Source organism: Gymnodraco acuticeps, unplaced genomic scaffold (genome assembly GCF_902827175.1).
Source record: "Gymnodraco acuticeps unplaced genomic scaffold, fGymAcu1.1, whole genome shotgun sequence".
Lineage (NCBI taxonomy): Eukaryota > Metazoa > Chordata > Actinopteri > Perciformes > Bathydraconidae > Gymnodraco > Gymnodraco acuticeps.
Genome location: NW_022990023.1, coordinates 639,339 through 666,014, shown reverse-complemented (window position 1 = coordinate 666,014; position 26,676 = coordinate 639,339). Strand labels below are relative to the sequence as shown.

General features: G+C 41.7%; 2 protein-coding genes across 4 annotated transcripts in view; one reads left to right on the top strand and one right to left on the bottom strand.

Moving 5' to 3' along the window:
- The window catches only part of afap1l2 (actin filament associated protein 1-like 2), a 40,120-nt gene extending 32,704 nt beyond the window's left edge, over nt 1–7,416 (top strand). Inside the window, exons 6-19 of one of the 2 annotated variants that reach the window (XM_034214419.1) lie at nt 315–526; nt 1,054–1,233; nt 1,383–1,469; nt 1,646–1,730; nt 1,860–1,964; nt 2,601–2,812; nt 3,742–3,887; nt 3,975–4,086; nt 4,443–4,688; nt 4,772–5,045; nt 5,535–5,708; nt 5,786–5,973; nt 6,571–6,720; nt 6,878–7,416. In XM_034214419.1, the coding sequence (XP_034070310.1) occupies nt 315–526; nt 1,054–1,233; nt 1,383–1,469; nt 1,646–1,730; nt 1,860–1,964; nt 2,601–2,812; nt 3,742–3,887; nt 3,975–4,086; nt 4,443–4,688; nt 4,772–5,045; nt 5,535–5,708; nt 5,786–5,973; nt 6,571–6,720; nt 6,878–6,904 (2,198 nt within the window). In that variant the 3' untranslated portion in view covers nt 6,905–7,416. Of the gene's footprint in view, nt 1–314; nt 527–1,053; nt 1,234–1,382; nt 1,470–1,645; nt 1,731–1,859; nt 1,965–2,600; nt 2,813–3,741; nt 3,888–3,974; nt 4,087–4,442; nt 4,689–4,771; nt 5,046–5,534; nt 5,709–5,785; nt 5,974–6,540; nt 6,721–6,877 lie in introns of both variants that reach the window. The other variant, XM_034214418.1, reaches the window with a different exon arrangement.
- Nucleotide 7,417: 1 nt separating this feature from the next.
- On the bottom strand, nt 7,418–26,214 carry vwa2 (von Willebrand factor A domain containing 2). Of its 2 annotated transcripts, none has more exons than XM_034214421.1 (14): nt 26,072–26,214; nt 18,706–18,765; nt 16,326–16,400; nt 15,192–15,325; nt 15,000–15,109; nt 13,633–13,830; nt 12,274–12,434; nt 12,007–12,136; nt 11,105–11,160; nt 10,902–11,009; nt 9,737–10,315; nt 8,839–9,390; nt 8,530–8,652; nt 7,418–8,282 (listed from the first exon to the last, which is right to left on the bottom strand). In XM_034214421.1, exons 2-14 carry the CDS (start codon nt 18,755–18,757, stop codon nt 8,167–8,169), a joined length of 2,394 nt encoding a protein of 797 aa, XP_034070312.1. In that variant the 5' UTR covers nt 18,758–18,765; nt 26,072–26,214; the 3' UTR covers nt 7,418–8,166. The 2 variants fall into 2 exon arrangements, with proteins under 2 accessions (XP_034070312.1, XP_034070311.1); XM_034214420.1 differs by lacking the exon at nt 26,072–26,214 and adding an exon at nt 19,857–19,905.
- Nucleotides 26,215–26,676: the final 462 nt, after the last annotated feature.

The following is a 26,676-nucleotide window of genomic DNA, read 5'->3' as shown; positions in this document are numbered from 1 at the left end:
GTAGAGAAACAACCTCATGACATGCGACAAAAGTCATTAATCAGTCTTGTCTTATCAATTTCCTTCGTTTGTTTTTCTCCTTTTCATCATATCTTTATCCTGTCACCATCTCTCATCAATACTTCAACAGCTCATGTGGCTGTTGCAAGGAAATCCTCTTCTCTGGAGGATGTCATCATGATCAAGGAGTCATACATTGACATCATTTAACAGTGTCATTTGTGTTGCTGCTACTCATGCCGTTTCACCCCCAACCCACCCTCTCCCCTTGTGGCCTCTTTGTTTTAGTTTCTTATCATATTTTTGTTTCTTAGATGACGGGGATGCAGTTAGCAGCTCGTACGAGTCCTATGATGAGGAAGAGGTGACCAGAGGAAAGTCAGAATCTGCGCAGCACCAGTGGCCGTCAGCGGAGGCGTCCATTGAGCTGATGAAGGACGCTCGGATCTGCGCCTTCTTGTGGAGGAAGAAGTGGCTTGGACAGTGGGCCAAACAGCTGTGTGTCATCAAAGACCATCGCCTGCAGGTCGGTGAAAGGCATTGCGGGAGTTTGAATTAAAGCCCCTTTTTGAAGGTTCAAAACCACAATGGTACTCTAGGAGGAGATTCAGGTGATAAGGTGGGCGGGTGTCACTTGGTTGGTTATTGGCTAATGGTAACACAACCCAAAAAAACATTATGACATCACAAAGTGGCCAAAATCCGATTAGCTCATTTTCAGACAGGATTTTCTGTAAATAGATCAGGAAAAAAAGAGAGGGGGTCTTTTTTCCTGAAACTTTCAGAATCTCTTTACACAGAGGGGACACATGTTTATGTATAAAAGACATGAACAAGTGGATTTTGCATAATAGGTGACCTTTTAAGAATGGAAAAGTGTAATCCAATGTAAATAAATGTATAAATTGGTGTATTATTATGTGGTCCTAATTTGGGTTGACAATGGTGAGAAAGCCCCCCGTGCCAAGGAGCCAAAATGCCTAATACCAGGGTCCTGGAGCTGGATTTGTACTATTTCTTATTAAAGTGTTGTGTTATCTCTGCCTCTCACAGTGCTATAAGAGCTCCAAGGAGCAGACGCCTCTCCTGGATGTGAGTCTTCTGGGCTGCAGTGTGGTCTACAAGGAGAAACAGATGAAGAGGAAAGAGCACAAATTAAAAATCGTTCCAGTTGGAGGGGAGGCCATCGTGCTCGGCCTGCAGAGCAAGGAGCAGACGGAGCAGTGGCTGAAGGTAGGACTCAGAAACTGTGTGGATCATGTTGTCATGGTTTCTTTACCCTATTAACAATAGTTAATACGTTTGTTGTGTGATTTAGATTGTGTTTTAATTCATAAATAACATTTGAATATGTCAAGACTCATCAACCTCCTGTTCATTAGGTGATACAGGAGATCAGTCCCAAGCCAGCTGAAAACTGTGACGCACAGCACTCACAGTCTGACTCCCCAAGGCTCATTTGTACAAAGGTACGCTTATTTTAAACATTTTGCTTTGGTGTGTGTGTCGTTCTTTGCTCAGATAACCTGTAGAGGAGATCTGAAAGGCATATATAAACTGTAGGGCTCTGTAACAGTCTTTTTGTGTATTTCTAAAGAACTTGCCTAATACAGTATATGACTAATATATTGATTTGAACTCTCAGGGAGAACTGAGTGAGAGATACTCAGTGGCTTCAGAGAGTGGAAGCAGCACTGACAGCCATGCTGACACTCCTGAAAACAAAGATGGTGAGTCACTCCTCAACGCTTTATTGTTTCAGTTTTCCAACATTTGGGTTTAAGACCATTGGTGATGCTGTGCCTATCTGATAGTATGAAATGTTTTTATTGAATCAGAATTATTCTCCTCCCCTTCAGTGAAAAGAAAATATGGAGCAGGGTTGAAGTTTAGCAACCTCATGAACATTGGCAAGAAAAAACAATCTTTGTTGGAGAGCCCAGAGAAATGTGTGGACACCTCAGGTGAGCAGAGAACTAATGTGCATTTTGTGCCATGAAATAAGCTCCCAAAGCATGAACACAGTTGCACTTCCTCTCCTTTGACACAGTTACTTTTTATTCTACAGCCCGTGGTATTTGAAGGTGAAAGTCTCTATGTGTAAATTCCTTTTGATACCAGTATAGATTTGTTCTTATGTGCCTTCTTAGCTTTAAAAAATAATAATACTTTTATTGGAATAATATCATGAAAATGTCCAATATACTGTATGTATTTGCAAGTATTATTATTATTTTTGTATTTGATGCACCCCCGATATAAATTGAAAAAGCATAACATGTTCCTGATATACCTACATACCCATATACTTTATACATTAAATAGAATCATTTTGATCATGCTAACTAGGGATAACCAGAGACATGGATTGGATAGAGGGAAAAAAAAAAAAATGGGGCAGGGGTGGTGGTAGCTTCAAAACCTTTAATTTCTTGACACAGAGAATTTGACCTCTTTTAGCCACCAAGAAAGTACCACAACAGTCTGTTGGATTTAAGCAATAATCAATGACATTAAACACATGTAGATAACTATTGCTAAGGTCAAATGACCATGGAACGAAGAAGAAGAAGTCATTGCAAATGTCTCTCCTCTGTCAGGCTACCTCAACGTGCTGGTGAACAGCCAATGGCGGACCTGCTGGTGTCTTGTAAAGAAGGGGCAGCTATGGTTTTACCATGACAAGAGCAAGAACAAAGTGAGCCAGCCAGCAGTGAGTCTGGGGGGCTGCAGGGTCCTGCCCGACCCCATCCCCGAGCACCTGTACTCCTTCAGGATCAATATGGATGGCAGTCAGCTGGCCACCCTGGAGGTAAACCACCACTGTCTGTTGTGCTGCTTTGTAACATCCTGACAAATGTCTTGCATTACAGTAAATGGTTTGACACTGTTTATCACGTAAGAGTTTGACACCCTGACGTCTTTCTCGTCTTTTATCTAGTGGCGTACAAACTGTTTCCTGAAGATAATATGAGCAATTGCCTCAAGTCTAACTGGAGAAAAAAAACAACAGTCAGCAGAAATGGTGTCTACAGTTTATTATAGGAAACACTAACATGTCCTCATCTGGAATTGACTTTCTGCTGACATCTAACTTGTGTGTATTATATTTGTGCACACAAGGGTGGTCTGCGTGTTTGTGTGTGTTTTACTGAAGGGTGTGTATCCTCTGGGATTTCAGGGACTATTGCTCACGCCCTTATACATTAGGTTTCCAGTACCACCCTGCTACAGCGCATATTTGGTCCTAGGCCATGGAATCCAATGTTTAGTCTTAAAGGCTCTGACACCATTTTATGAGTCCTTTTTGCTTTCTAACAAAATGAAACTTCACAAGTTCAGTATTTACCAAAACTTCAGCAAGATTATCACCCATTGAATTCCTACAAAACTGGACCAAACCATTATGAGTTGCTTCACACAGTTTCTATTAGATGAGCTATTTGAATCCCCCAGAATAATAATAGCTGTTTATATGTATCAGAATAATGCGTTCCTAAACAGCATTTTCAAACACATTATTTAATTATCAAGAGACTGTAATTGCTAATGCTCAGCTGGGGACATGGTAACTCCTTAAAACATTTTGCATATTGAAATACTGCGGGCACCCATGCTGTTGAAATCTTTTCATTAAAATAAACCGACGCAGGGTATGCAACATTAACCATAAGCTTGGGACTCATAATGTTGCAAGTGCATGGTATGAACTAAATGCACTTTGATCTCCTCTTCTCTCAGGCTAAAACGTCTGCAGACATGGGCCACTGGCTGGGCCTCCTGCTGTCCCAGACGGGGAGCAAGACGGACCCCGAGGAGCTGACATACGACTACGTTAACGCTGAGAGAATCTCCAGCATCGTCAACGCTGCCAAGACTTCCTTATAGTAAGATCATCACTACTGCTGACTTTAATGTGAATGTATACTTTGGCCCGATATTCAAGTGGGACTTTTCTTTTTATGTCTCTCTAGCTTTATGCAGAGGAGGTATTCAGAGCCAAACAACTACATAGACACCCCCCCCTCCATGCCTCACAACTCTGATGAACTGTATGATGATGTGGCGTCTATAGCTGATCCAGAGGTATGGTATCCAGGAACAAAAACTTGAGATATTTTTCCATGCATATTCCTGTTTGTTGAGTCAAAGTTGAGTCAAAGTCACCTTTGAAATGTTATAAAATATGTTTACCCACAAACCAAAAAATCTTATTTAATTTGTAGAAAAAAGGACATTGATTCAGCATTAATGTCCACAAATATGCAAAATAAGATATGTTAATCTTAGAAAATTGTGATTTTTTTTCATGACTACCTTTTACAAGCTAGAAAACTAGTAAATACATGAATCATTAATGTTCATTTCAGTTTCATTTTTTACATTGTGTCCTCAATTTGGCTCCGTTCCACCTCATAACTTCCTGTTCCTGTGTAATACAGGATGCTGAAGAGTATGTCCTGCCAGAGAGTGAGGACAACAATCCTCAGGAACAATTTGAGACATGCACACAGGACAGCAAGGACTCAGAGGGAACAGAGCAGGACCCTGACAACAGGATTTACCTGGACCTGGTGCCTGTACGCTCCTTCCTCCATACGTCCTGCGGAGGTAAAGCCCCCGCTGCCAAAGAGACTTCTATAGAGTCCCCAGTCCCAGTAGAGGACCCAGCATCTCAAATAAAAGAGGTAGGTTATATCATTTAAAAACATATTTGATATTTTCTGAGCATAAATCACATATTTTGTTCCTACATTTTTTTTATTTCCAGGCCAACTCAACTAGCCACACAGAGCCAGATTTATCACCTGTGGTAAATGGAACAAGTTCGACCTCTATAACCAGCAAACCAGAACCAGAGCTACCCCAGACTCCCCCTCAGCCAGTCAAGACCTCGTCCCAGAGCCAGGAGACCCCCAAGAGGAATAGTGTGGGAATCTCACAGGCATTCACCTCCCCTGTGGTTCAGATCAATAAAGGTCAAACGGTTTCTACTGGACTCCCTCACAGTCCTGTCCCCCTGCGGCCCAAGGCACATACCATAGGTGAGGACGGAAAAACATTTTCAACTTTAACTGGAAAACCTCCTAAAATAATGTTTTATTGAGAAAAAGTAACTGTTGTCTTTACCATTGAGTTAGATAAACTGCTTCCCTTCCTCTGTATTCTTACATTACCATGGCTCCCCCTAGTGAAAAGCTGCGTCCTCTACACTCAAAGAAACACCTTCAAAACATAATGCAGATTTAAATTCCAAAAGAAACTAGCTTTTTAATCACAAATGCATATTTTTTTTCATTCTTGGCAATGGATTTGACCAAATGCTTTATTATTTGCTGAATTCAAAAGGTGTTTTCTCAGATTCAAAGTTTTTTTTAAGGGTTTTTAAAGACATGAATTGATAGCTGAACCACTGTTTCTTTGTTTGCTGTGTGGAAAAAGCTAACAAGGATTTGGATATTAAGATAGATCTAGATTTGGATTGTTATACTAGCTAAAAATGTACAATATTTAAATCTTTCTTTGATTCCCAGGATGTCCCGGTGCAGTGGAAGGGAAACTGGGCAAGAACCGCACAGAGGCAGATATGCGGCGCTACATCGATGAGCGCGACCGCCTGGAGCGAGAGCGGGAGGAGGTGAGGAGCAGTCTGGGAAACCTGAAGAAGGAGAGGAGAGAAACCAAAGAGGAGCTCAGCGCCTGCCAAGGTACATCTGCACTTCCTGTGACACACACTGAAGGTCATCACTGATCTGTGTGACTGACAGCTGCATGTTATCCTCAGATCCAAAGCAGCAGGCCTCATTAGAAGCCCGATTGAAGCAGAAGGAAGAGGCGTGTCGGGAGGCGGAGAACCGCAGGGTGGAGGTGGAGCTACGGTTGATGGAAGTAAAGGAAAGTCTGAAGAAGGTGGAGTCAGGGCCGTTCACACTCGGGACCACACTGGACAGCAGCCTCCAGGACTCACCTATGGTAAGTGTGCAGGTTATCAGAGGAAACATGATTTATATAAGCCTTTAAAGGTCTCCTATTATATTATTTGTAGGCATACATTATAGGTCTAAAATATATAAAAAACATGTCTATAAAGCGTTTTGCTCAAAATACCAAACAGATCACCCATTCTAGCCATGCCTCATACCCCTCTATTTCAGCCCTGTTAGAGAAGTGCTGATTCGGGGTCCTTAGCTCTGAGTGTTAGCGATGCTTGCTAATGTAAACACAGACCATATTACTTCCAAAATACGTCGCGCATAGTTTGTGATACAGCAACGTTTCTGATAGGGCCGTGGGTGTGAAGCCAGCCCACATTTCCGATATGTCGTAATGACCGCAGCAAATCTGGATCAGCTCCGTTGTACCCCCATTTTTAGAGATGTGGGCAAGGAGGAAAAGGTTTTATTATTTTCGGACACTTTGTGAGTCGACTGACACACTGGGGACACATATTTAGGTATAAAAGACATCATAATAGGAGATCTTTAAGCCAGGGTCCTGTTTGCTTTGCTCCATTACTAACTGTTGACTGTTTGCCCTCAGCCTAAAGCAACAACCCTGCCTGCTTTACAGTCGACATCATCATCCCCATCACCTTCATCCCAACCCTACAACAGCAACACCAGTGCAGACCCAGGATCCCCAGTCAACTCTGCATCTGCACTAAAGAGCAGACCTACTTCCATCATGGCCACCAAAGGAAAAGTCCTGCAGAAAGCCATGGTGACACTATACATACTTCTAAATGCAAATGCTTCAGTTAAACAAGATACTTCCATGTGTGAGGAAGGATGTATGTATCAGGATGCATCATAGCAAGTGTATGAACTTGTATTAAATGCATTTAAATAACATCATTTGATAATTATTGTATTTTCAGGAGTGGGAGAAGAAATCCACCACCTAGAGGGAAACCTGATGACCTTTTTGAACTCTCAAATGCACAAGTTTCTCTTGGTCTAGTCTGTTTTCTGCAACAGGAACCACTGTGTTACCAGACGGTTAAATCAACATTCTCCCTACTCCCTCTGGATTCCTCATCAACTTCTTGCCAAGACTATAAATCAGAGAGCCAATCAGAGGGATGTCTTCTCAAACACCACTGGATAATCTGAGTTTTAATGACTTTTTCATGGTTGTTTTTCTCCATTTGCTCAAGGGAGGACATTGATGAAGTGGCATTTTGGCCAGACTAACAATTGTTCTTGATGATGATGCACGAATGAAAACAGCCAAACATTTTAAACCACTGAGACCCTCTACTTAATTGGCAATGTTGTACACTCTAGATTATAGCTTGGTTCATATATGCGGTTAGCCAAGATGTAAATATATTTACGCCATTATTCAGCCTAATTTGGCTTGTATTGCTAGCTAAAAATGCACTTTTTATTCAAATAAAAATGTACTGACAACAATGTTGGCTGGTAATTTGTTTATGAAAATGTCCTCTCTCATCCAGTGAAAATGGATCAAAGGTTCACTGTAACTTTAAAATGCGTGTAGCATTACAATTTCACAGGGTAACTACATACACTTCTTAAAAATGAAAAAATAAAGTATTTATGGGAAAGTCAACTGATAATAGGATGTTCACATTTCAAACATTTATCTAGGTTCAAAGAGTTTAAATGTTAGTTTTGGTTAAGAATTTGAAACATTAGCCATTTTGAATTTACAATTTTAGGGCTTGTCAGGTGGTCATTTTCCTGTTTTGTTTCTCTTTCAATAGTGAAACACATCATTATTTGTATATCTGAAATCAGAAGGGTCTTTTTGCAAAAATGAATGTCAAATATTATAATAAAACAATAGCTGAGCATTTGGTTTTAAGCTTTTTGGCGAAACCTTTATGTTTTTGTCTTTTTTGTAAGTAGGAAAAAGGGCTGTGTATATTATACAATAAAAATAATACAATCATGACTTAGATATACTCTAGTCTATATTATAATAAAATATAAAAGTTTACATCTTTGAATAGACAACAACGAGACACAGTCTCTGACTAGGACACATATAGACACTGGCACTCAGAATCTCAACAAGTGCCTTAAACTCCAGTTTAAATATTGAAACAGTAACATTAGCTTTCCCTTTACTCCCATGTGTACCCGCTATCATCCTCGGTTCTTAAGTGTCCATACGTGGCTTGTTTCTGTGTTGGTGTTGTCAGACAGCATGCCTCCTGCGGTGCAGTTTGTAGCGATCCAGGAGCTCCTGGTGGCTCTTCTTCCTCAGACCAACAGGCCTCGGGAGATCTCCTCTGGAGGAAGGCCTGATGCTTTCTACGGATAAATTGAAGAAATAAATGAATGCACTTGCAAAGGATGCTGTTACTGCAAAGTCTTAAAAACAGAGTCAAGTTGTACAAGTAAGAAAAGCAGTCAGAAAACTAGTCTTGTATGTAGCTTTGACTCATAAACAGATTAGAAGAAAAGGATCTATATGGAGTAAAGATAATGCATTTATAAAATGAAGGCAGGAAGGTGGATGTGAAGGAAGGAAGGAAGAAAATAAGGAAAACAGACTTACTTCTTTCACAGTGAGGTCCTTCATAGCCTTGGCACTGACAGCGGAAGCTCCCTTTGGACAGGATGCAGGTCCCATCATTCATACATGGGTTAGGCTTGCATAGGTTTACCGGCTTTTTTACCTCTAAAAGAAAGGAAATGTATCATAAATGAGTTGGATACCACAGCAAAATGTTTACATAATTTGTTCAGATCCCTTCAAACCCGTCCGCCATCCTTCCACACAATTTCCGGCTGAAAAATAAAGTATTCTGATTCAGTTTCTATAGATGGAACAAGCTGTCCTAGAAAGGTGTTCCTGCCCTCTCACCTGAACACAGCATCTGCACCAGCACATCCTCAAAATAATTGAGATCCTCGTAAAAAGGCACGGAGATCATGTGTTCCTCTGAACCCGCGATCTGCAGCAGCCTGTCTTTCTGAACGTCTCCAATCCCGATGACAAACACTGACACTCCGTTATCTCGGATCTTCTGAGCTGGAACGGCAGCGTCGTCCCCCCCCGAGCCGTCTGTCAGTAACACCACGGCCTTGTTGACCCCCGGCCGGGCCCCTTTGGACGCCGTCAGGACCTCGGAGTGGATGTGAAGTAGAGCGGCGCCCGTTGAACCCACTCCACCCATGTAGTTGGCCTCATCTACAGCCTTGAGGATGGAGGAGCCGGTGTCATGCTTGTCCAGGTTGAAGACGGTGGTGGCTCTCCGACCGTAGGACACGAGCGCCACTTGAGCCAAGTCGCGGTTGATGTCGAAATGGACGGTGAGGCTGCGTACAAAGTCACGCAGGATGATGAAGTTATCCGGGCTGACAGCACCGGAGGAATCCAGGGCAAACACCAGGTCCACTGCTTGGTCCAGACAACCTGAATAAGAAAATAAATAAATAATTTGAATGTTAAAATACATAGACAATTTGTATTTATTAAAAAGTACACAACATGATCTTGAAGAGGTATTTCAAGACCCTAGAAATGCACTTTCTGCTAAATCCAGGTTTAATTGATCCACGTCTGATCGAAAATGAAGATTTTAAAGATTTAATTCTATCCTATCATCTGAGTATGTACTCAGATATTTCATGTGGTGTTGCTGTTGTTAAACATGGCAGGAATTACAAATAATTCATCAAGCATTATATCTTACATTTGGAATGACTGACTCCTATTGGCTTTCACCGATTTCATAAGTAATGAAGTAGTCAGTCTCTACCTTGCTGATCCACGCTGCAGATCTTAGCCTTGAGCTCAGGGATCTTGGCACTGAACTCAGCTGGTGTGTAGCTGATAGTCCTCTGGGGATTTCCTGTGATATTATTCAGTTGTTCCTTTAATTTGACTGGTCCCACCCCGATCAGGAAGATCTCTCTGTCTCGTGCATATTTAGAGGGCTCCACCACCTCGTCTGCAGCAGGCGTGGCGGTGATCAGCACCACCACGCGGGGCAGGTCGTCTGTGACGTCCGCAAAGACTGGCGCGCTCACAAAAGCGTGACGTGTGACGTAGCGTAATGCCTCGCCTGTCAGGGCCTCGCCGCCCACTGGTTGAAGGGCCTCCACAGCCCTCAGCAGACCCTTCAGGTCCCCTTTGTACTTATCCACCGGTGCCACCACCCGGGTCTCTCCTCCGAACACCGCCAGGCCCACCTTGCTGGGGCTGTTGGAGCCGATGACGCTGTGCAGGAAGCGCTTTAAGAAGGACTTGAGGCTGAGGAAGCCTTCCAAGGTGAGGGTGGCAGAGCCCTCCACCAGGAACAGCAAGTCTACGGAGCAGTCCAGGGCCATAGCAGGGGCTGGGGGAGGGAGGGTCAAATTAGTTAGTTTGAGAGATAGTATGCAGCCAATATAGTCAGAGGTGGGAAGTAGTGGAGTACAAATACTTTGTTATTGTACTTAAGTACATTTTTCTGGTATCAGTACTTTACTCCGCTACTTTTTACTTTTACGTCTTACATTTTTAACACAAGTTTGTTACTTTAGTTTTAATCTGTGTTTGGTGGAGTGATCATTATTATTAAGAGTCATTGCGTGCCTATTGATTTGAATATGATCCGTGTATCCATCATTTCCTGGTCTTCTCTAAAGAAGAGTGACCAATGAAAACGTTGTCATGTTGCCGTTGTTCAGCATGGAAACATTCATTAGCTAGCAATGACATGATTGTTCTATTAATATAAAGTGAGGTCAGTTACTTTAAAACAGTTGGTAGTTATGGGTACATTTAGAAGCCCATACTTCTTTACTTTTACTTGAGTAAAGAAGTTTAGTCAGTACTTCTACTAGAGTATTTTTAAACACGAATATCTGTACTTCTACTTGAGTAAAGAATGTGTATACTTTTGCCATCTCTAAATATAGTATCTCAGTGAGTGTACAGACCACAGTGTGGGTCTCCTCCATAGCCAGGAAGACATAAGCAGTTGTATCCCTCTTGCCCATCTGGTACACATGTGCCTCCATTCAGACAGGGCTGAGAGTCACAGGGATCTACAGTTCAGTGGGAGAGCGAGAGAATGGCAGGGAATTACACAAATACACTTCATTTCAAAGAAAGGAAGAGAGGGAGTTATCGGTGTTGTCACCTGGGCAGATAGTCCGATGGCAGACTGTCTGGTGTCTCTTGTACATCTTTGTGTACCTGAAAAACACACATTTAGACTAACACAGGTTGAAAACGAATCAAAGATTTGTACTGTGAGGTATGCATTACTAATATGATAAGCAGCCTATATGGAAGGCATTATATATTTACATGTTTTCATTTGACAGACGGTTTATGACCAGTGTCACTTTGATTCCAATGTGTTAACTGCAATTTATTCAAATCTCTATTTACATGAATATCTTAGAGTCTTATTTCATAGTATCATACAAGCAGCAATCCTACTTTGTGCTGTACCTAAAAGTGCTTGAAGTCAGCTTTTGTGAAGAAATTGCTGAGCATTTCACAGTGGCTTACGAGAAATATTTTAAATGAAAAGTTTGTTTTCCCTAAACAGTGAGGCCAGCTCACTGTGGTTAAGTAGTACTGTAATGTGCTGGGAAATTAATTTGTTCCAAGGCCGTTTTAATTTGCCTCGGGAGCTTCTGGCGGAATCACACTTTGTTTTTATTAACAACCTCGCACTGACACAGCACATTAACAGATGGGAGTTGCCCTGTTGAACAATCATTGTTGTCCCCAGTCTGAGCTAGAATGACAACAGCTTCCTTCTTTGATTATTAACCTGTCTCTGTCAGACACTGCTGTGGGAACAACATTCCTACCAAATTCTTCTTCTGGTGATTTACAGGAACGTTTTTACTGAAGAATTATGCAGAAAGTGACAGAACATTTTATTTTGAGATGACATTGAAGCTATTTAAACGTTGACACCAGTTTCAGTGAATAGGGGGGCTTTTCTTGTCAAAAGTGCAGGAATTCCTCTCAGATGAGGAAGACAACAAGGACATTTGCATTTTCTGAGCATTCACTAGCACTTGCCTGTAATATGGACAGAGAGAAGTGTATGGGGAATAACCCTTGGAGCCTTTCCAACACATGTAGTTCCCCTGCAGCTCCTTTACGGTCTCCAGTGTTTTCCTCACACAGGAAAACACCTCCACATGACAGCCTGGGGAACAGGACAGAAGGATGGCAAAAAGACAGGTGTGGATATGAGCCAGATCAGGACAGGACAGGAGTTGGAAGGAGTTAGAGAGAGAGCCACCAGAGAATGAACATAGTGAGGGAGAGGGCACTTATAAATACCGATAGTGAAAATCTGAGGGATCCCAACTTCAGGAATGGCATTGCAGACAGAGAAGGTGCTGAGTGAGGTGAACAGGCCGTTGACAGCATCATTGAAATGCTCGGCGAAGAAGACATGGCTCTCCATTGGCTCACTGGCCAAAGCATGTAGCTCCTCCCACCTGGAAAACAAGAACTTTAAAGGTCACCTATTATGCAAAATCCACTTTTTCATGTGTTTAAACATGTGTGTAAACTGATTCTGAAAGTTTCAGGAAAAAAGATTCTCTCACTTTTTGTCCTGATCCATTTATATAAAAACCTGTCTGAAAATGAGCTGATCAGATTTTGGCCACTTTATGATGTCATAACGATGTTTTGGCTTGAGTAACCATTAGCCAATCACCAACCAATGTAACACCCCCCCACCTTATCACCTGAATCTCCTCCTAGAGCACCATTGTGTTCTTTTGAACCAAATATCTCTCAGAGGGGCGTGGGGAGGGGCTCCTTATTTTCATCTGAAGTAACAGACAGAGAATCAGCACTTTTGAAACAGGGCTGAAACAGAGGGGATTATGGGATGCTGCAATTATCTGTTTGGTATTTAGAGCCAAACACTTCAGAGACATGTTTTGTATATATCTGAGACCATGGCCGTACCCACCATTGAGGTCACGGAGGTCCGGACCTCGGTAATTTTTTCGAGGTGTATAATAAAACCTGTGAAATAACTGCACATAATTAACAGGGTTCTTTGTAGTACTTCCATTTACTGGCGGTGGGGGCGCTGCATAACAAAGTAGCCTACATACAGCAAACAGAAGAAGACGACGACACCAATTTATCAACAAACAGCCACAGTCCGGACTACCCATGGATGTATAATAAGGGAAGCTGAAATAAATACTTTACATTAAGTTCTTTTCGTGTTGTGTGAATAATTATGTAATGCTTTTGAAAGGCAAAGAATAAAAATATATATATATATAGATATATATGCTGAGCCCAGAGTAAAATGCTTTTCTGTGCACAAACTAAAGGGACAGCAAACACCAGTGTGATTTTGGTGACAGTACGACTATCTTGGACAAAGTGGAGATGCCAAATCCGGCAGCTGGTCTGCCACATGTGGAAGCCCCTCTTTAGTTTTTAACCTGCTGAGCCCAGAGTCAAATGCTGTTGTGTGTACAAAACAATTTGGGGGGGCCTGCCCCCGAGCTCCCCTAGCATGTTTTGGACCTCGGTATTTATGAAATTCTGGGTACGGGCCTGTCTGAGACCTATAATATATTGATAAAAACAGTATCATAGGGGACCTTTAAGAGACTCCAATGCAGACAAAATGCAATCTATTATCTTTTCTACTATCAAACGTACTTGGGGAAGCGAATGCCCACTGCAAACAGGACCACTCCCGTCTCTTTGAGCTGCACAGCCGCCTGCACCACGTTGCCCTGGGACCTCCCGTCTGATAGGAGGATGGCGATCCGGGCCACAGTGGAGGAGTTGCGTCCGCCTGGGAAACCTTTCTTCAGCACATATTTTAAAGCCAGGCCTGTCTGGGTGCTGCCTCCCCTGGAAATTCAGAGTTTTTAAAGTTATTGTTAGAACAAAACTGAAAATATGTAATAATAGGTAACAATTGACCACATATGACTGCCAAAGCAAACCACAGATACATTTTGGTTCGATTCCTCTTTTATTTCTTGGATTGAACATGTTTATGGACTTTGCAACATTTCATCACAACCCATTTTAAACCCATGAATGTCAGTCACGATAGGAGCCTTTTTTTATCTCACCACTAGACACAGGAAACAGATTCAGAGTGTCTCATGACTGTTAGTAGACTGACCTTCTGAAACATAGGAAGTGCCTGAAGTGAGGTGTTTAGATGCAATCTTATCATATTTCCCATTTTAGCAGCTGTGAAAACAGTGCTTTCTCTAGGGCGCTGAAACTACAAAACATTATAGTGAAAGCTTCAAAGGCCTTCAGGACTGATAACCAACAACATTGGCTTCTTAGCATACAAGTGCAGATTTATATACATATGTTTAGGATTTGCTTTTGCAGCATTTATTTACAGATTTTGGCTCAAGGCTTACAGACAATTCAACATAACCAGAGACAACTAAAAATAAATTGGTTATTTTTGAGTCTTTTTTATACTTTTTGTTTAAAGAAATATTGCAAATACAGAATAGACAATTATTGTTTGTAAGGTAAGGTAAAGTAAGAAATAATGATTAAACATACACCTACATTATACAGCAGTATAATACAAGGTACTATTTTGATTTGAGGCAAGGGGACAGCTAATATAATTAAACCTGGGTAGCCATTTCAAAGCTGATGGCAAGCCAATAATGTTAATTCCAAACTACAAAAACCATACACACATGCACACACACAAATTATCTTCGTCTTTCTCGGCTTGTGCACTAATCCAATATCCAGTGACCACCTGCGGTGTACCCCGCTAATCTGAAATTAATTTGTTTTCCTTTCCAGGGAGTATTTGTATTACTTCTGAATCAGTGTTTTGCCTTCAGGAGCAGAGTTTAAACTAAATCCCGTCCAGATCACATTACTTGTCAAACATTTAAATACACGTTTTTCCATTTTTCAGTTTAAGTCTTGAAACAACATAGACACTTGTGGTTTGGATGTATTCAAAAAACGGATTACCCCCCACCCCCCCAATGTTGTTATCTGAGGGTGTAAGGAGAGCATAAACACACCTGTAAGAAATCTTCTTCATGTGCTTCTTCAGCTCTTGTTTGGTAGTGTATGAGTCCAGGGCGATTTCCAGCCGAGGAGAGGAACCAAACTGAATCACGCCGACCCGCATCTGGATGAGGATTGATAAGGATTGTGTAAATGAGAGAAAGAGGGAGAGAGGAAGACACACAAAACAAAAGCAGAAGACAAACCTTGTCTGGAGCGATGTCCAGTGCTTTACACAGCTTTATTGCGTAGTGCTTGGACCTCTCAAAGCTGCCCTTCCCCACGCTGTAAGAACCATCCAGGAGGAAGAGGATGTCCATGACTGCCGAGCACTGCATTTCTTCCCATGGGAACACAAATATTGTACTTAAGCACACATGTGAGGTACATGCTACTTTATACTTCTACTCTACTACAATTTGGAAGCAACATAGTACATGTTATTCCTCTACCTTCATTTGACAACATTAATGTAGTTACATTGCAGTTTCATATTACTCAAACAAGGTATTAATCAACTAATGAGTTATGACGTACTGTTAAGGATCAGGACATGAGGCATCTTAAAAAGTAATTAAAAGTTTGCTCCACCTTTTACCAGCTTAACTTAAAATAAGCAAGTGATGTTATATAAACTCAGAAAATAGCCAGTCTGCATAATGAGTACTTTTTGTTTTGATACTTTAAGTGATTCTAATATTTGTTAACTTGTATTAAGGTAAAAATGAATGCAGTGCTTAGTATATTTACACTGTGCCACATTGACTGTGGTATTAGTACTTTTACTGAAGTAAAAGGTCTGATTACCACCTCTGGTAGGTCCACACTCTCAGTCATTGTCTGCTTTGCATTCCCGTGAATGAATTGGTATTCTTTTGTTCTTTGTGGATATTATGGGATTATCCTGACAAGGGGTAAATGGGCTGTAGCAGATGAAAATAATACCTTACCATAAAAAGAGACAAAACAGCTAAGCTTGCTTGTTTCTCTTTTCCCAGGAGCACTCACAAAAACATCCCCCAGGAGAAAGCAAGTTTGTACTCGCTGGCGGCGTAAATAATCAACGGTGTTGCCGTCACGTTAGAATTTGCAGCTGATCATGAAGAGGGCCATTAGAGACGAGGAGAGTGTGCCGCCTATCTGCTTACAAGAAAGTAATCTCCAAACACTTTCCTCTATGACACACACACCGGGCTAATAAGACCACCCACCACCTCAGAGGACTAATCCGAGGTCATGTGCTCAAGAATGTATTAATTATTTACTACAACAGGCTTTAACATGTTTGTGCATCTCTGTCAACAGATTAGATCTCCCACCACAATCTTGTCTTTACTCACTTTCTGCTGCTGAGTTGATCTTTACAATGGTGTCATGGTCGGTTTGGATCTCCTGCACCGAGGTGCCCTGCTGGACTACAAGGGAGAAACAACACAGGGGTCAGGCAAATGTCCACACATATGTAAGTAGACAGTATTATATACATGCGTTTTGGATAGAGTGGTTGGGCCAACCATAAAAATCAACACTCTATATAAACAGGTAAGGACTTTTTCAAGAATTACACACACAATTGGTTAATAAATGTGGATAGGCTACTTATTAATGGCATGTAAAAGTACGAGACCACCACAAGATAAATCTGAGTGGTTTGAAGATGATTACTAGGACAACAACAACAATCTTTGCAAAACAAATGAATACCAAATGTTTCCCTATCATTGCTATTTATCTCATAAAATGACAACTAAGGAGGAAAGATAATCACACTTATCTGTAAACCTCAACAATTTCCCATGTTAAACATCAGAATTATAATTAAATAATAAATAGGAGGCTTTCCCTGAAGTGTATACAGTTCATTTACTCGTACTTGACCCCCTTTGCAATGGATAATTAAGTATTCAAAGCTAATGTGAATGGACAAGTGAAGAAAAAACATTCTTTCCCTCCATTCACTGAATGGACGTCGCTCTATTCAGGCATACACGTACAGCCTAAATGTGAACGAGGGGCATGTGATTTCCTGTTTAAACCCATGTGATCACGCCTGGTTGTCCCTGGTAACCCCACAGAGGCATTTGTCCGGCAGAGACAGAGCGTTTGACATCTCCACATGAAACAGAGTCAACTCTCAGAATAGAACAGAGCTTCTCTCGGATCACAACAAGTAAAAAATATGTCAGTCTGTCCTCTATCAAAGAAGATGTAAAAGGAAAGAAACATCAAAGAATGTTTACATGTGCAAAAATGTACAAGTAATATGTCTGCATGACAGAATTTGGTGCCAATATTGAATGTGTCCTCATCCTCTGCTAATCTTTCTGTGAAAGAAAGTTGTGCAGTTAGTATTTGTATACTCTTTTGAAAATAGGGTGGTATACGTAACAAATGACACTAATGACATTCAAATAATTATGTACTCTGAAAATCATCATCTGCAACTTAAGAAAGACTACCAATAATACTGCTATTTACGAGACTAGTGATTACAATTATTAAGCATTTTTGAGTAAATAACAAAACCTGAAAAAGGGCCGTAGCATACATACATGAGCAAGAAAACATGTCACAATAAAGTGAACAAAGAAAAGTACCACCTGCAACTTAGAGGCCTAAATTCCCTCCTTTTTCTATCATGACCCCTTTCATCTGCCCCTAATTCCAATGTCAGTCCAGCCCCTAAATCCTCCTGACAGTGAACGTTTTCGTTCTTGGCAAGGCTTCTGATGGTCAGCAGGGCCCCAATGTTCAGAACAAAAAGTCTGTCTGTTCAGCCAAGTGCCTCTAGCAAAATGACTGTATCTTTAATGACTGTGAATGAAAACATTGCAGGAAAATCAGTAGCTAGAAAATGACCAAGAATCACATTACTGCCTCCGTAGTCTGGAAAATTACCTTGAAATCAGAGTTAAAAAATACAATCAGTTCACTGACTATCTGGGAAATGTGATCTGACAGGGTGGATTAGGTGGATATGTATCTGGTGAAGCACTGCAACATGCTATCTGTGTTATCATCAGCACAGCAAGAAAAGAGGGCGTCTTGACAAGGTGAAACGGTCTGGTTTGCTCAAGTTCAAAGTTTTAAAAAAGGCCAGTAATAAATACTTCAGATGGTGCTAAAGCTGTCATTTTTTTAAACAACTCAGGATTATATTGCTCAAAGAATCCCGCCTCTCCCCTGAGGCAAATACCAAATTCCTCAGGTCCGAGACAACAACTGACAATATGCTATAAAAGTAACAGTTTTAAGGCCATGTTAGATGATTGGTAAAGCTAACTTGTTAGCTGTCGCTTCAAGCAAACACTCTTAATTCCCATACTGTTGATTACAATAATAAACAATAATGTCTTTGATTAACAAGATAACGTCATCTAATTTTTGGTTTCCTTTGGACAGAGCAAGGCTAGCTGTTTTCATTTGGTCACCGTATTGATGCTAAGCTAACTGGCTGTATTCTCATCTAACGCTTGACAATAAAGAAGCATATTTCCCAAAACTTTAAACTATTTCCTCAATGTATTGTTATTTTGAATTCCATCCAGTCGCACAGGTGTACCTGATTGAACTGTTGGTTGATTCAGTCAATCAAGGATTAACTAGCACACCTGCCATTTTCTGCATTTTCATTGCAGGGTACACATAAGAAGTGTTGTATCTACAGAGATCACTTCTCCACTGAAACTGACCAAACAGTAACACAACCAAGGAACCAACCTTGAAGAAGCACCAGCGTTAGGAGGAGAGGGAGATGGATATCAGGGAGCATGTTGAGACCTGGAATAACAAACAAGGAGAAACACTTAGCAATAGGAAGCACAAACTTTAGACCCATGAAATTGATATTGGTATCCGAGGTTGGGAATGACAGGTGTATATGATGAGAAATGCTAATTATGCTTGAAGTAGTTTTTGTTGGGTTTTTTTGTCTAGAAATTTGATGTATTTTTGTATTTTTTCTACAGGAAGACTTCAATCAAGTGGAGATGGATGATGAAATACAGTTCATGACCCTGGAAGTGTCGTGCAGGTGGAAAGCTCAAATTACAGGGCAAAGGTAAACTGAGGTAGCCTAAGCGTAACATGCTATACGGATCCTAAGTAGCCGACACATGTTTTCACAGCTAAGTGTTAGTTGAACTCTGACCTTTCAAGGAGGACTGAAAAAAGACATACTTGATAACTGATAGCTGAGGAACAGTAAGATGTTGGTAAGAGTATTGCACAGCTGAATGTTAATTTCCCGAAGACCAATCCCATTGTGGTGGAGAAATTGACAACAGCAACACAAATGCAACCACAATGCACAGGTGAGCTGTAAGTGTTTGTAAAACGGCGTACAAAAAGGATGTCCAGATGAGCATATTAAACACACACACACACACACACACACACACACACACACACACACACACACACACACACACACACACACACACACACACACACACACACACACACACACACACACACACACACACACACACACACACACACACACACACACACACACAAATATTTTTTCGCCGGTCAACATGTCCGTTAAAGTTTAAATCTTCCGGACAAAATGAGAAAAGTGCCGGTCAAAGGTCTTCTGTTAACAAATTGATATGATTCAATATTAAACTAATTATAGTAGATTAACTACATTATTCGAAAGTGAACAGTAATTTACAATAACACGGGAATAATAAACGGAGCGCTCTCCCTCTCCTGACAGCCCGTCAGTATCATGCAGCTCGCGGATCAGTAATGAGTGACCCGACAGTGAAACTAAACATATCTATAACTAGTTTAGGTAGTTTGAGAGGTCATTAAAATAGCTACGTGTGATATTCTAACCTGAAGTGTGTGTTTTGTTCGCTCACCGCTGATCATGCAGAGCTGCGTGTCGACTCGTCAGCAGCAGCTGATCTCTCTCTCCCGTCAGATTAGACTTTACTCGCGTTTATGTCCATATCGATCAGATCCAGCTAGTTCTAGCTAATGATATGACTACCTGCTTATTAAAAGACACCTAAACAATAAGCGTCGCTATGCAACCGGGTGAGGCCGCAAAGTATAGCGCAGCATTATGCATTTGTTTACATGCCCACCGGAACCCCGAGGCATTACCAACAGATCAACGCACAATCAACCCACACAGGACATCTCTTTCTCCACATGAAGTGTTAGACATTAGAATTGACTATTCTTGTCTGTCACATACTCTTTTGTCTGTCACATAAATGGTGCAAGTTGCGCAACTGATGTGGTATTGCGCTAAACGGAAATGACTTTGAACGGACACTTTGACCGGAGAGATTTAGATTTGCCGGTCTTCAGCATATTTTACCGGTCGTAGTCCGGTAATTACCGGCTAACGGGAACTCTGAACACACACCATGGTGGGTATGTGTGGTCCACCTCAGTGTTAAAAATGAAAACCATGGAAGAGTGAAAGGGAGCCAATTGACTGCAAAATATGACTATTCCTTTTAAAAAAAGCGTTATTTATGCAATAATTAATCACTTTATTTAATCACATCTACAGTGGTGGAGTCTACATTATGTTCATCTGAGCTGCATTTGGGCTTTTAAAAATCCCCTTCTGTGTGCAAATATGGGATAAAAAATATTCTGACAGCTGCAGCAACAACATATTAACCATTATACGCAGTGCTTGAATTGGAATGAAAAAGGTGCCAGTACTCTAAAATCAGCAACTTTTTCAAGTCAATTTTATATATACAGCCCACAAACAAGAATTTGGCTACTATAATGCTGGTGGGTTTGTCTCTTTACTACTGTATATTTTAGAAAGGTTCACTGTACTTAACATTTTTTATGATAGGCAGCGGATATGGCTAAAGCCCAGTAAGGTCAATATTAACTGAAAATATAGCAATCAAAGTCTAGATCTTCTGCTGAAGACACATGAAGCAGAGACCTTTCAGGTGAGAGCCCCTCTGGTGGTGTTCAACATTAATGACAAGGAAACAAAGCTCTGGTCAGAAGCATTTTTTATAAAAAGCTTTAACAAAATTAAGTATTTCTGTACATTTTGAATGCAATCTAACTTTCCAACTCAGAAAAACGAAAAACGAAAAAGTGCCAAAAGTCTTCTCACATGGCTGAGCTGCTTTGCAATATACTTCACCACTGAAGAATACAAATATGTATAAAGTAAACTATGATGCAATCTAACTTTCCAACTCAGAAAAATGATAAAGAGCATGAACAAAGAACATGTAAAAACAAATGCAAAATGTGCACAATCTAAAATGAGAAACTGTAACTGCAAGTAACAAAGTCTGAGCCATGGTAAAGAGTTACATTGAACACCAAGCTGATCAGATAACTCCCTGGTTGGTCTGAAGTCCTTCTATCTCCAGGATCTGTACAAATCGGCACATTATGCCAAAAGTCTTCTCACTGGGTGAGCTGCTTTGCAATATACTTCACATTGTTAGAAAAGGCTCCAGAAGGCCATGGGGACATCAGTATCAGGGGCTGGAGCTGGACAGACTCTTTCATCAGCACTTCTCCTTCCCTTTGCCAGCCAGGACCTCACATACTGTTCCGGATTGAACTGTCCTAGTGATGGTCCATTACATTTAATGAAAACCAGGCTGGACAGTCGGCTGACAGAGAGAGCATTCCTTTTTGCAGTAAGGATATCGTTCATGCAGCTGAATGCCCGCTCACACTGACTAGTGGAGACAGCGATGGTTCGGACTGCTTTCAGTAGAGGCTCCATGGCAGCAGGTGTACGGGATGCCCTGGTTTCCTTGTATTCGCGAAAGCCCTGAACAGTCTCTCTTCTGTCCACTTTCAGCACTTCGCACAAACGTAGCACCTCTACGTCCCCATACTGTACGTCTAACTCCTCTTCAGGCCAACTTCCAGGATGGATAACTTTCATGTCCTGGATTAGCTGATTGTCCCGGGCCTCCCGGCCATGTAATGGGATTTCTCTTGTGCTGACATGAGAGGAGGTTGTGGAAGTCATTCTGTGTCTCAGATTCTCTACCATACTGCGGAAAAACTGACCTGCATGAATCTGTACAAGCCTGCCATTCTCACGCAGGGCAACACCCTTGAAGGACTTCTCAGCTAGAGCTGTATGAACTGTAGTCATGTGTGGGCCAGGCATGGTGACCATGGATTCAAAAACTCGTATTTCTCGAGTTAAGAGCCTATCTGCTGTAGGCAGTGTCATCTCTCTTTTTTGGAGTTGCCGAGAGAGGTCGCTGAGCTCTGTGAGCGCATCGTACATCAGTCCCAGATTGCTGACAAACGTTGCAGATGTGAGCACATCATCCAGGCCCTTGTACTTTGCTCTGTCTCTGGAATCCCTGCTCGTGTCGTTTGCAGCATTTGTGAAGTGATCATGAAGCACTCGGTAGTTTTCCCAGACTGCTCTGACGCTCCTTTCACTTGAAGCCACCCAGCGGATGGACAAAACACGCCCTATCACCAGGAGACGCTGTCCGACTGCTTGCGCACACTGCGCTAACTGCCTCTGATTTTTGGGGGAGGCATGGAACAAGGAATAGAGTTTGTCAAAAAAGATCTGGAAATGATTGAGCCCTGAGACCTCCTTGACCACATCCCCAACTGCCAGCTCTAGACGATGATTGGAGCAGTGCCACACAAACAGGCTTGGGAATTTACTACACAACTGGGTAGCAACGCCTGTTCTCTTCCCTAGCATGACTGAAGCCCCATCACATGCAAAAGAAACGAAACACTGACCTAAAAAGTCCTCGTTAAAATCTCTTCCAAGACACTCCATTAACGCCTTTGTGATGTCATCAGCCGTTGTTCCATCCAACTCGATCAGCTCCCAAAAAAACGTTTCGGGCTCAGCATCAGCTAATGCTGAGCGTAGACACACAACAAGCACCGTTTTACCACTAATAGTGGTAGATTCATCGACCAAAACACAGAGTTTTCTTTGGTTTTCTGTAATGTCTTTTGCCATTTTTTTCTTCAGCTCATGAGCTATGTGGTCGATGATTTCGCCACAGGTTTTATTGGAGTGCAAAACCCTGCCCACGTTCAGCCCATTCAGTTTCTGTACATTCAAATCAATTGGCATGTCTGTGAATGGCCGGCTATGTTTGCCAATTTTATATGCCGTTCGAAAAACTCTGATAGTGGTGTCTAATTCAGATTTATGCATAGACTGCACTTGATGTTGAATAGTTTCACGTGAAGCAGATGTAAGGATGTCAGCAGCTTTTACATGGGCTTGTGATTCTTTATGTTCTTTGATTTTTTTTTTCTCAGGCTAGCTTGTTGTTTGCCCTTGTCAACACCGAAATGAGACACTGCACACTCACCCCATTCAGTTGACAGTTTCAGTCCTTGTCCAGTGTGTATTCCCAAAGATTTGACATCTCTGCATATCCGACATCCTAGCTTCTTATCTTTAAGAAGGAGCCATGCATTGGTCTTGCAAAAATATTGCACCTGGTCCGTTGTCCAGCAGTCAGGTGCATCGCTTTGCCCGGTGTTGGTGGTGGCAGTTGAGCCAGCAGCAGCTAACTTTAGAGGCTCTGGAGGAGGCGGCGGAGCTAGTGCTAATGCTAATGCACTAGAACTTGGAGCAGGAGGATCAACCAAAGAAAGCTCCCCATCAGACACAATTTCCAACACAGGCACAGCATTCTCTGTATTTGAAGTTTCTTCCGGCGACAACCGCTGTCTTTTTGCACTTTTATTAATCCACGCTAACATTTTAGAAATGCTAATTTGTGACGTGACTTGCTTTCCTTCTCTCGGGGGCGTGCCTGCTCTGTTCTATCACTCTACATAGCCACCCACTGGGTGGGAGTTGCACTGCATAAACACAACACACGTGCATCTAGGTATGTAAATTGTAAAGCATTAAAACATGGTTTTACTAACAGTTTTCAGTATGTTGTTACTTCGGAATTATTATTATTATTATTATTTTGAAACGTGTATTACTATTAAATCACGGTCAAATAGGTTAATTTTGACATAGTCGTTTCCACCACAGTATTTACATGGAGAAGATAAGCCCCGCCCCCTCTCCAGCACGTTCTGTTTGAATGACAGGAGTAAACAGCTGACAGCCGCTGTGAAACTCCAGCGGTTAGAGCGATGAGAATGTCCGTTCGGCACCTCATGACGCATCTACTGAGTACCGGGCGGCTGTATATATATATATGGATGTATAATAAGAACGGCGGGAGAGTGTTGAGTACTGGCACGGTGCATGAGTACCGGAGTACCGCCAGCATGCCGGTACTGAGCAAGAAGTGCCGGTACTCCATGGGTCAGAACCAGAAGTGCCGGTACTGCGTACCGGTGAGTACCGGCCCAATTCCAGCACTGTTCCAGATACAATTCAGATACGATAATTCCAGATACGTATAATTTATACGCATCACAAAGATACAACTAAATGCAAAACTGTTATGTAAAATGTCAATCACACAGGTGAACCTAATTAAATGTTGATTGCATCAATCAAGGATCAACTACCCCACCTGCCATGTTCTGCATGTTCATTGCTGGGTGCACATAAGAAGTTTAGGGGATAGAGCTATGGTTTGATTAACTCTGGCTGCTGATAAGCTCTGCCATAATATCCGGTGTGTGCGTGCGTGTAACGGGGTGGGCTATAGAGGACAGACGTGCCAGAGAAACCCTCCCCGCAGCTACAGCTGTGTGTATTTCTAACACAGAGATAGAATTGTGTGCAGGACGGAGGCTCTCTTTTAGTGGAGTCTGTGTGTCTGCAGATACAGATCTGCAGAGCTGATGTGCAGCGGCTGTCTGAGAAGCCGCAGGCTGATAATCACCAGGGGCTATTGATGCTTTATTTGTGCACTCGCTGGTACACACACACACGCGCGCACGGCACACACCTGTCTTAAAATGGGCTCCCTCTTCACAAGCATTGTTCTGGATCCGTCAACCTCTAATTTTTATGTTTTCCTCCTTTCTATTCATCAGTGAACACTTGTATGTTCAGGTGATTTATTTTGGGTATAGTTCAGTGATGTTTGACTCGAGATGGTTTACCTACTACTTTGGGCTATCAGTTATTATCCTGAGGGATACAAATTAAAAATATATTTGCAACCTGGGACATTCCTAACATTGTTACCTTGAAAAAGGAAGGCCTTAGCCATGTTTGTGCCTCCGCTCTGGGTTGGTTGGCAGGTTGGAAAGTGCCTGCGCTCTGTAGGGTATAATTAGAAAGGAGTGCTAGTTGTTGGACCAACTTCATGCAAAAATCCTTAACCAGTCCTCAGATGTTTAAAAAGTTCTAACGGCTTAAATTATTTTCAGGGTTAGTCACCTTTAAAATAGCCACTTTTAGAACAACGGTTGATGTTTTCAGCAACAATGTGACATTTAGTGATTTATAGCCAAAACTACCTACAATTCAAAATGTCCTGGAATGCATCTAAGCATGGGAAGTGTTGAAAGAGCAACAGGTAACCACACACAGAGGATGGAAAGCTCCAGCCCCCTATATGTAATTACATTTCGCAAGCTACTCTGAAACTGAAACAAAACTCCAATCGAATACAATATAACCTTCGATTTGCAAGTTTACCTTTCTTTACTATCTTCCAACACCTGGTCACTCGTAAACGTGTCATTGGTCAAGGCAGGTTTAAGATGGGGCCAGAGGTTTTGGCCCTGACATGCAACAGTAGAAGAGGTTAAAGCCTGCTTAAGTACCAAGTAGGCAGGTTAAGCTCAAGGAAAGCATTTGGATGCTTTCAGACCGTAAGACCCAGTTTCTACAGACTTGTATTTAAGACTCTACATTCACAAAAACATACTGCCCATTTTGCAACCGGCATGGTAATATGTTGACGTTTATTTGAATACATGAAACCGATGGAAGTTTTTTTTTCTTTAACTTTGACAATTCATCTGTAAATGCACGGATACTCGGTCGGTACCCTGACCTTCTTAAATATAAGGCAGGTCATAAGTAAAATCATTGTGAGACACCCATAATAAAGCCAAGTGCATCCAAATCGGACAGGCTGTACTACAGCAGGTTCCGCCACTCAATACAGCTTTTCCTCTAAATGATTCCACTTACCATGCGCTGTTCAGTGCTCACAATCCTTTGTTTTCCTTCGGACAGCAGTCCAAACCGGCTCCCCACACCTGTTTCCGCACTGGTCTGATCCTCTGGGGATTTCTGCTACAATCTGGAGGAGCAGCGACCCCACCTACTCGCCATGCCCACCTCTGATGTACCTGCACCGGTAGGGTCTAATTTGTCCTCCTCTCTTCCCGCACAGGACAAGTATGGAGGCGGGGAGTGACTCAGACGCATTGCAAACGTTTAACTATGACTTAATTTTAAATATTTTTGTAACATTCTGTATGTTCGTTATGTCTGTTAGGCCTACATGATGTGTATTTTGAAAATTATGTAACTTTAAAAAAAAAAAAAACCTTATTTATCATAACTTAGTACTTTTTAATGTATGTAACATATTTAACAGTAAGCTGTCGGTGGCTCTTTTGCTGTAACTAACTACACATTTCCCCTCTGTGGGACTAATAAAAAAGGTATTCTGATTCAGCACTCCAAGTTGACAAGAAAGTTCGATCTTACCTGTATTAGACTGAATGTGTTATGTACAATTACTTACAAAGTATTCAAAATAAATGTTTCCCTCACAAACATCACACAAT